Source organism: Sprattus sprattus (genome assembly GCF_963457725.1).
Source record: "Sprattus sprattus genome assembly, chromosome: 15".
Taxonomy (NCBI): domain Eukaryota; kingdom Metazoa; phylum Chordata; class Actinopteri; order Clupeiformes; family Clupeidae; genus Sprattus; species Sprattus sprattus.
Window position 1 is genome coordinate 13,413,856 of NC_137913.1, and position 9,973 is coordinate 13,423,828.

The 9,973-nt window shown below is 41.4% G+C and overlaps 1 protein-coding gene across 1 annotated transcript in view; it reads right to left on the reverse strand.

The window, feature by feature from the left end:
- Positions 1 to 1,015: 1,015 nt before the first annotated feature.
- LOC308376286 (cyclic nucleotide-gated channel beta-3-like) overlaps positions 1,016 to 9,973 on the reverse strand; it is a gene marked incomplete at both ends in the record, with an annotated part of 26,444 nt that continues 17,486 nt past the window's right edge. Inside the window, 11 exons of the mRNA XM_080852580.1 lie at positions 1,016 to 1,023; positions 1,319 to 1,430; positions 5,356 to 5,509; positions 5,680 to 5,832; positions 5,927 to 6,045; positions 6,142 to 6,225; positions 6,481 to 6,578; positions 6,737 to 6,896; positions 7,298 to 7,439; positions 7,836 to 7,958; positions 8,229 to 8,293. Of these exons, the coding sequence (XP_080708706.1) occupies positions 1,016 to 1,023; positions 1,319 to 1,430; positions 5,356 to 5,509; positions 5,680 to 5,832; positions 5,927 to 6,045; positions 6,142 to 6,225; positions 6,481 to 6,578; positions 6,737 to 6,896; positions 7,298 to 7,439; positions 7,836 to 7,958; positions 8,229 to 8,293 (1,218 nt within the window). The remainder of the gene's footprint in view (positions 1,024 to 1,318; positions 1,431 to 5,355; positions 5,510 to 5,679; positions 5,833 to 5,926; positions 6,046 to 6,141; positions 6,226 to 6,480; positions 6,579 to 6,736; positions 6,897 to 7,297; positions 7,440 to 7,835; positions 7,959 to 8,228; positions 8,294 to 9,973) is intronic.

Genomic DNA, 9,973 nt, shown 5'->3' on the forward strand with positions numbered 1-9,973 from the left:
AGTGGAAAAGCAATGAATCAAAATATTGGAACATTTTGTTTTAACACAGAGCCACCAGGAAAATCTATTATACTTACTTCCTGAGAAATATTTAAATGAAAGCATTTGCCATCAACAGCCCACAGACACACTAGGGCAATGATTCATATGGGGTCTTCTGTCATTTATTAGTTTATGCAACAATAAACTATAATGTATAAACTAAACAATTGATGAGAAACACCATGTTAATGGATTACTCAGTTTTTGAAACACAGGATAAGATGTAATTTCCTTTGTGCAAGCACATACATAAGAGTGTCGTGTTGGTGATGAATGGTGGATGCAAGGAAGCAAGGGTTTGTAATTTGGGACGCAGTCATCAGTAGTGTTCCCTTGGTTCATTGGAGTGTTTCGGCCTTGACACTAGACACCCTCGCCAAGTTGCCAGCTACAGGGTGATCAGACCTGAGCTTGCGTCATTCCCAATTAGTCATGAGAGTCATGTTGAACGGCAGACATCTCATTCAACTCTACTCAGATAACTTCGAAGGGGCCTGTTGGCCCACAGTCTCCTCAGAGGGCCTGTTAATCCTGGGATCTGTTAATTTACTGATCTAATTTGTGTGCATCGTGTAATCTGCTGAAAGGTGTTGTGTGCTTGCTGCGAGTTTGCACACTCGGTGAATACTGCCAACCCTGCCAAAACTAACTCAATTAATTTAATTAACCAATTACTCAGACCTTCACGGCTTATTGAGATATTAGAGTCTTTGTGAACAAATATACACCCTGGATGAACTGATATAAACATACACTGATTGAAGTGATATAAACACTCTCAAAGACATCTGTTCAATATCTACTCGCCAGATCAACAAACGTAAACCCTTAGGATGGACTAACGCTGTGTATAAATAAAGGATCTACGAGCTACTCATCTCCTTGATATATACTAGTATTTCTTTTACATAGGGAAGTCAGCCTATTCAATTGGCATCCCTCAGGGCCTGGGCCTATGACATCATCTCCATGCTCAATCAGCTGAGAAACACAAGATATGCCAATATTCTCTGAACCCAAGTAATCAGCTGATATGGAAAAAGACTTGACGGCTCACTGTGAAAGACAATTTGGACAAGATAGGAAGGGGTTTGTGTGTGCGTGCGTGTGTGTGTGTGTGTGTGTGTGTGTGCAAGAGAATGTGTGGGTGTGTGTCATGCACAATTAAAGTTTTTCAGAGCTGTTCTTTCGTCTTGAAGTCACATTTTGGTCCTGTGTGAATAGGTGTAGCCTAACCCCCTTGAACCCATCAACCCTCCTTTGGTTTGTTTCTTACCCTTCGCCCCCCTCCCCGGGTGGCTTGTCTCCTCCAGGTGCAGGAGCCGGGGCTGGGGCAGCCGTGGGGGCAGGTGTAGGAGCGGCTGCAGGGGCAGGGGCAGGGGCAGACTCTATAGAAGGGAAACACAGCATACTTGATGAGGACCTGGTGCTACTTAAAAACAACACTGCTGTTAATGTTAAACAGATGCATTTTCTAGTGCTGTTCTGTAAGTTATTGTATGTGCTGTCTTACTGTCTTACATTACGTATACTATCAATACAGCCGGTTAGCTTAAGAGACCTCTGTTTTTAGACCCCAAATTAGCATAACACGTTTTGTCCGGGATTCTGACTTTAAGACTCTATTAGGTACAATTTCCTGCGATTCTCCATTTGAATAGAGCTTAGTCATACCAAATCTTGAGCTTTTTCCCTGAGCAATATAAGTGTGTTTGGTTTGCTGACGATTAAGTAATTTCTGTAGTTGCTCATAAGCAGGCACGTGCACAGACATTTTGGGGGGCAGGTGCTCAAACAAAAAAAAAAGGGCACCCATCGGCAAAATTATTTATAAAATTAAAAATAATAATAGTTTAAAAATACATGTTACGCCCCCTGGTGGCTCGGAGTAGGACGCAACATAAGGGCAACAGGTTTGGGCAAGTGAGGGTGCAGTCACACAAAAGCCAGGACAAAAGGTGAATTCAATATAAAGTATTTATTTACAAAAAGGCAACACAGGGATCAACAAGGACTGTCAGTGGCACCAAAGAAAAGAACATAACAAAACCCACCCCCCATTGACAGGTGCTTTGCACCCAAAAGTACAGTGGGTGGTGCTCACTCTAACCTAGGGTATTAACAACAGGTAAACCTACGTGTATGAAAGATGTAAACCCCAGGGTATCTTACCTATCCTTATTGACCCTGTGCGCACAACAAAAGAATTAACAAAGACCAAGACAAAACTAAAGTAGGCTGCTAACAACTAAAGAATTAAGGTTTAAACAAATGTGTAATAACTAAAGACAATACAATAAACCAACAAAGAAGCCAAGCACTCACAAGCACTCGCAACCACTAGTAAACACAATCCAAAACAAGCCAACAGAGCTCAACCAAAGCTCTGCCACAGCTCAAACCAAAGCACTCCACCGACAAACAAACACAGGACTATTTAAAGGGGAATGGTTGATTGGAGATCTGGAACAGGTGTGGTGATTTGGTGATTGGGACCAGGTGTGCACATCTGAGAGTTTGGAGAATGAAAACAGGAGGAGGAGACAGAACAACAACACAAACATACTACACAAAACAAAACACTATACATAGGCCTATAACATGTATAACATAAATGACATACAGAACACTGTACGTAACAATACAAATATAAAAAACACAGTAGGATATTTTCTCCCTCCTTTGTTTTACTAGTTGATGGCCTGATCCAAGATAAAAGGGAGCTGTTACCCTGAGCTGCTTGCTGCAGTTCCATGTCCTTCTGCTTTTAGAGTCTCTCTTTTCTTGGCATTATGCTACAAATTTGGTTAATGAGATATATTAATGTTGTGTTGTGGATAATAATTTGACTGTTTTCTGAAGGTTAAAGCATAACCAGCATTACACTAATTATGCTGTTCTCAACATGTGTTTCCTCTTGGCAGGATTAGACAGCTAGCTTACATTTCCTTATTTTACTCTTTTTCACCCTCTGCAATTAATCATAGAAGTTTGATCGTTGTAAAACAGGCAAAACGAAGAGATACCTAAATATCACGTTAAACAATGTGGGACAAGGATAGCATGACACCGAGAGCTAGTTTACCTGCTCGTGACATTTATAAACATTAATTCAACATGCTTTCGAAATTGTCTAAACGGCATTTATACAACACAAAATATGCACTTTCAGCCAAATAATGTCATTAAACATGACAAAAGTCAGTAAACAGCTTGACTATGCTTTGAGATCAAGTTAGTTGTTTGTTAATTTTTTTAGGAAACGTCGGACCAGTTATGTTAATGTTTTCAGCGGCACTAATGTTGTTGTTAATTCATAACAAACAACGTCGGGGGATTGCACAAACACCGTCATTACCTGTTTGTCTGATGCTTGCAGGTCAGTGAAGAAGTATAGGCTGCACTGGTTTGCATTTACATTTAGTCATTTAGCAGACACTTTTATCCAAAGCGACGTACAATGTGCACACACAAAATGCAAATACACAATACATACACAATACCTACATACCTAAAATACAAATTACTTTATTAATTTATAACTAAGTGAGAATCAGTGGGAGCCTCACCTTGGCAGGAGCAGGAGCTGGAGCTGGAGCTGGAGCTGGAGCAGGAGCAGGAGCAGGAGCAGGAGCAGGAGCAGGAGCAGGAGCTGGAGCTGGAGCAGGAGCAGGAGCAGGAGCTGGAGCAGGGGCTGGGGAGGCTGCTCGAGGTGGGGCAGTATCTGGAGGCGTGGGCCCCTTCAGAACACTTCTCAGCTTGGCAAAAATCTTTGAGAGTCTGCTGCATGCGCACTTCTCCCCCCCCCCCCCCCCCCCCCCCCCCCAGACAACAGACCCTACCCCCCTGCAGGAGAGCTGAGTGCACCACTAGAGATCATCCCATTACCCCTCATTTATGTCAATGGGGATTGACCCACTCTAAAAGAGCAGATTGGGACTCACTGTAAGTAAGTCTTACAGAGCTGAGGACACACTTGAAGGTCCCACTTATAACTCACTGATCCCGGAAGGACACAAAAGAGCTTGTGTATTTCATTGATTGTACTCACAGAGAGGTCCTTACATTTATTAAACTTTCTTTAATGTATTGCTGTGTTAACGAGAAAAGATCCAGGGCCTTATGTGCATACAGTATATAGTTCTGTATGATCTCAAGTATTTAAGAAGTGAAAAAATATTGTTTTACCTTAATTAAGTTAAATAACACTATATTGTAGCATGCAAGTGGGTACAGCACTTCCATGTGTGTAATAGTTTGCCCCATAATGCTTTGCGTTATGTTACGTTACCACCAACACAGCAGGCGAGTGTTCATCATTTTCAAAACCCATAAAAAGGACTGTGGTCATAAACACAGTAAAGTTGCCCTCATTTTATTTTCTGTGTCTGATTCTGACAACTTAATGATTCACACTAATAGAACTATTGAGTTACCAAGTAGTTTTTTTTTATTTATTTTTTAACATATATAAATAAAGTGGTTGACAATGTCAGCTATGTTGTAGGAGGTCTATGATGTTTTATTTAAATTATATTTTTGTTGTCTTTCACACAATAGTCCATGGTAGATGACACATTACCACACTACTAAAATCCAACAATACAAATATGGAGTGCAAAACTTTGCAGAAGGCTGGTAAGATTACTGTATCATTGTTTGTGTTAAAAATTCACCATGAAACAAGTAAATTCCTTGTTTTCTACTCAGTCAGAGAGTAAAAACACAATGCCCTTATTTCTTAAAAAACAAATCTCTTTATTTGTCTGATGAAATGTGTATAGGTACAACATGATGTGTTGCAACGTTAAGTGTAAAAAGTACTTGTGGTTTCTTATATATTTAAATATAAATACATTCAAATATTTTGTATAATTTATGTATTCTTATAGGCACTGTTCTCCTCTTCTCAAAGTGGAGCTGATAAATGGCTGTAGCCCTCAGTTTTAAACAAACATACCACTATTATCAGCTTACGGTGAACTCAGACACAGATTTTACATACTGTATGTATCTGATATTATGTTTCACTATTTACATTCATCTAGGTACAGGCAGTGTTTTCCCACAAAGCCTCCCAAAGCATTTAAGACTATTCACATAAAACTGAAAAAAGACGTAGTTTCTTTGGTCGCCGGAGTTCATGGTTTGGATATTTATGATGAATTAGCAGCAGAAGCAGCCTGTAAAAAAAATATATGTTTGAGCTGTGGATGAATATGTAGGTGTGTACTAACCTCTCTATGAAGCATGAAGCTACTAGAGACGGGGGGAGGAGATCTAAATATTGGCGGTTTTCTGATTTTTCCTTACCTTCATCCTTTCCAAGAGGCTTTGTTTGTCAAGCCCAGGTCCGAAAGCACGGAGCAACTTTGGGGTGGGAGGTTTGGTTCCGAACAGAGACAATGCCTTCTTCTTGTCCTCTTCCGCCTTGGCACCCGCTGGACCCTTTGCTTTCATCAGTTGCCTGAAAGGGGAAATTCACATTAGTCATTGCAGTATTCACTTGAGACTGAAAAACAAACACGGTGCCTGATCATCATTGGAGACGTCGTATTGAGTAATTTCACCAGGTCTGGATGTAATTGGTTGACACTCTATTGACATATGACCTCACAGCCACACAGGACTACTTACTTTCCCTTCCTGGCCAGCACCTTCTGGGACGCTGGGTAGTGGACCAGGATGTCGAAAAGATCTTTCTTCTCCAGCACAAAGAGGTTGGCAAAGCCGTGGGCCTTTACGTTTGCTGTTCTTCGGTTGCCTCCATTAGCTGATGACTGCAACAGACTGTGGAAAAAGCCAGATGATTTCACTTTCAGAGTATTAAGAGAGGATATGCTAAAAAAAACAATATATGCTAATAATAGCATTCTGCTATTACCTGATCTCCCCAAACACACATCCTGCCTTCAGTGTTACAAAGACGATGGAATTATCTGGACCTCCCACCACCTGCACAGCCCCTGCTTTGATGATGTACATCTCCTTACCGATGTCTCCCTGCAGATACAAATGTGTGGTCAGGTATGGAAGAGGGGCTGCTAAACCTCAGAGCCTTTCCTCCCTATAGGGGAGAATGATTTCTCAGAACCTCACCTTCTCCACCACAAAGTCTCCAGGCAAGTAGATAATGGACTTGAGCCTCAGTAACATGTCCACAAGCATCTGGTTATCACATCCCTGGGTAGAAAAGTGTTACTGCAAGGAGTATATCTGTAATCACCTCAATTCATTACACACACACATACACACATACACACAAACAAGCAAACAAACAAACAAACAAACATACACACACACACACACACACACACACACACACACACACACACACACACACACACACACACACACACACACACACACACACACACACACACACACACACACACACACGCACACACACGCCAAGTGAGTGTTGTGTTGATGTCCAACCTGGAAGAGCGCTATCTTCTGGAAGGTGGGCAGGTTGATGTCCACAGCAATGGCTGTTTTCATGACCAGGGGCATTTTGTCCAGAAGCTCTGACTCATCTGAGTAGGGAGACAGTCCACCAATCACAACACAGCCTCCCAATAATCTCCAAGTACTATCTAAGGCTCGTCCGTCCGTTCCCCCCAGCCCCAGGCTGTCACTTCCAAACCTTTGGGGATATCCACACAAAAGTTGTTACTTCTCAGAATGGACTTACCCAGCATACCCTGTGCGTCCCAGGTGTAGTTGTACCAGGTGCGCACACGGTGCTGAACCAGCTTGGGAATTTTGTTGACCACCATATAGGACATACAGTCGTCCATGGAGCTGCGGAAATAGGTCTGACCAGCGGTGGCTGCCCCGATGACATCCCTCATCTGTAGATAGCAGCATAACCTTAGGCAAACCCAATGGGCAGACTCTCCCTCTCTCACGCACACACACTCACTCACACAATTTTGCATAAATATATGAACAAACAGACAGCGACATGTTAATGCGGACAGGTACGTATAGGCATATTTGAAAGGTAAAGTGATGCTAGAAAGAAAGGGAATGGTTCTGCCACTCTTAAGAAAGGTTGTTTAGTTTGGAGAAACGTAATGCATATAAACGTTCAATTCCAGTAGACATTGTGGTCAACAGTGCATACACATTTCTCACCAGCCATATGTCTATTCTGAGGTTCTAGGGGGGTCTAGAAGTTCTATGACCTAGTAGATCTCCAGTTGTACTGATTGCCAGCTGGGGAGCCTCACTCTACTGGGAAGCATTTTACCTGTCCAATTAAGCCTGAAAATACAAAGACACCAACGATAAAGTTTGACATCTGAAACGCGATCTCAAAGACTGTGTGTGGCTCATCAAGTCCTCCAATATTGACAAGTGTTCGCACAGCATAATAATAACAGCGCAGGTACCTGAAGGGAGATAGGGAAGAAAGAGAAAGACAGGAAGATTTTGCCACGCCCTTTTAAGGCGCGTCCAGCGCATCTGTAACTCAGCTTCTGAAGGTCATAGACACTTGATATTGGTCTCAAAATGACTGGAATACAAATGTTTATATATGCACTATGAAGATTTCTAAGCTCTAAAACCTGATATACAGATGAGCTGGACGCGCCCTAAAAGGGCGTGGCAAAATCTCGATGTTCGCTCGGATTACAGTAAATGACAGCACCCTAGTTGTGATCCTCATGGTCAAATTAACCAGAAATCATTGAGAAAAGTCATTCCGCTCATACTTCATACTCAACCTATTGGCTGCTACTGGAGTAATGTGTGTGTTGCACTGTGTAAGTAGTGAGTTCACTTACGCACTGCCCTGTCCACTGTAGACCCATTTGGTTTTTCCAATACCTTGATAGGCTGAAGCCATATAGAAGAGACAGGCATTGAGGTGCAGAACATAAAGCAGATATCCAATGGTGCGGATGACTCTGAAGGCAGATTAGGGCAGACTGCTGATTACTGGGCAGAAAAGTCTCTTAAAAATGAATAACACAGGACGAGCAGCAGGCAAGGTTGGAATGCTTACACTTTGTGTGAGTACTGGTGAATGGGCATTCAGCTTATGTACAGTCAAACTCAGTACAAGCAAAGAGCATTAAGTATTGCTTTCAACAAGAGGCAGACGTAGCACAGAAAATAAATACCCACAATTCAAGTGCTTGTGTTTGAATTGTAACTCAGGAATAGTGGTCCAATACCTCCAGATGTAAGCCTTGGTCATGATCCCCTCCAGCCGGTCACTGAACTCATCGAAGCACTCGGACTGCAGGAGCACAGGAATCAGCAGTTAGTGCCTGACGTGAAACACAACCGTGATCCAGGACCTTATCCTCAAACCCCACCACTCAAAACCTCTGTCTGAAGGCACGCAAGTCACCCTGTGACTATAACACACTATGACATCAATTAACGACACATGCAGAATACTTCTATTTTGTTCTGTTTGAGTTCTTTTTTTTATTGTCATAGACTGAAGGCATACATTGGATTGTGTTATGCTTCTCTGTGATGTTTGATAAACATCTGCATTTAGCTCTTGTTAAAAAGACATGCAGTTTATTTATATACATTTCATACACAGAGGCAGTTCAAAGTGCTTTACATGCATCAAGCAAAAGGAACATCCAAAAGAAAAACAAAGTGAAAAATACATAATAAAAATTAAATGATGAAATATTACATGATTTAAATATAAATATAGTACAATAGTACAGTGCACGTTAAGAGTTCAATTATAGCAATTACAGTGAAATGTATTCAACCTATATTAAAAAAAATTTGGAGACTCTGTCTTTGGTTTTTAGAGTTGAGGTTTCTGCTAATGCTAATTCTCTTTGTTTTGCCAAACACAATAATCTATTTTTTGTCCTTATTCGGTTGAAGAACATTTTGGCTCATCCCTCCATTCATTATTTGCTCTTATCTCCCTCTGGAACGAATACTGTTTTCTGATTGGTTAATGGGGTGTACACAATAAGTTCGTATAGATGCACACCTTGCCTGGACGTAGTCTCAGTAGAAAGTTAAATCGCCGTTCCATATCAATGCTCTTGAATGGTTACCATTGACAACCACGTAACGTTTATTTTTTGACAGCTAGGATAATTTGAACCAAGATGGCGGCGTGTTGGGAGAAGTTAGTGGGAAATGTTTTATGTGGATTAAGCCATATATAGGTCTAAGGACTTTTATATAGGTCTAAATTGACTCGGTTAGTTGTTTATGTGCTAGACGAATGTTGCAGGGTATTGTAAGTCTTAACTGAAAGTCTCGAATATTATTTGTATGCGGCTGCTAACGCTTAGACAAAAATCCATTGAAACAAATAGTAGCAGCTCGCCTCACTGCTAATAATATAACGTTGCTCTCACACGCGAGTTAGTGGTGATATCCAAATCAATATAAACAAATATTAACAAAGTTGAAAGTGTCCCATTGTAGTTTTTGTTATTTTAATGGCAGTCACTGGGCATCGGTGCGAGTCCAGCCTGAAAAACTATTGGACCCTAAGTGAAGTTGAGAGGAAGCAATGGAGTGACATTTTAACGGCCAGTGGTCCAGCTCACACGGCTAACTCGCCTGCTCCTCAACGCCTTGCTGTCGATTGTGAGCCTTCGACCAAATTACCAAACTTGACCTCCCCGTTGCTCTGTCTAACTTCACCCATCAACGGAAGCGTGGAGTTCAACTTTAAATAGTAAAACCTTATGAACAACACCTGTGTCCGTGTGTCCGTTTACAGAGGAGAGCTCATGAGTGTCACTTTGCAGCAATGCCTGGGGAAACTAAAGGTCATATGATAAGACCAGTTCCACGCACTACTTTCTCTAACGGGAGCACTAGGCTTCAAATCAAGAATTCCTGAGGTTATTATGCATATTAAGTTTCCTAAAGAAAAAGGAAATTCTAAATATAATAATAATAATAATAAAATCATTTTTGG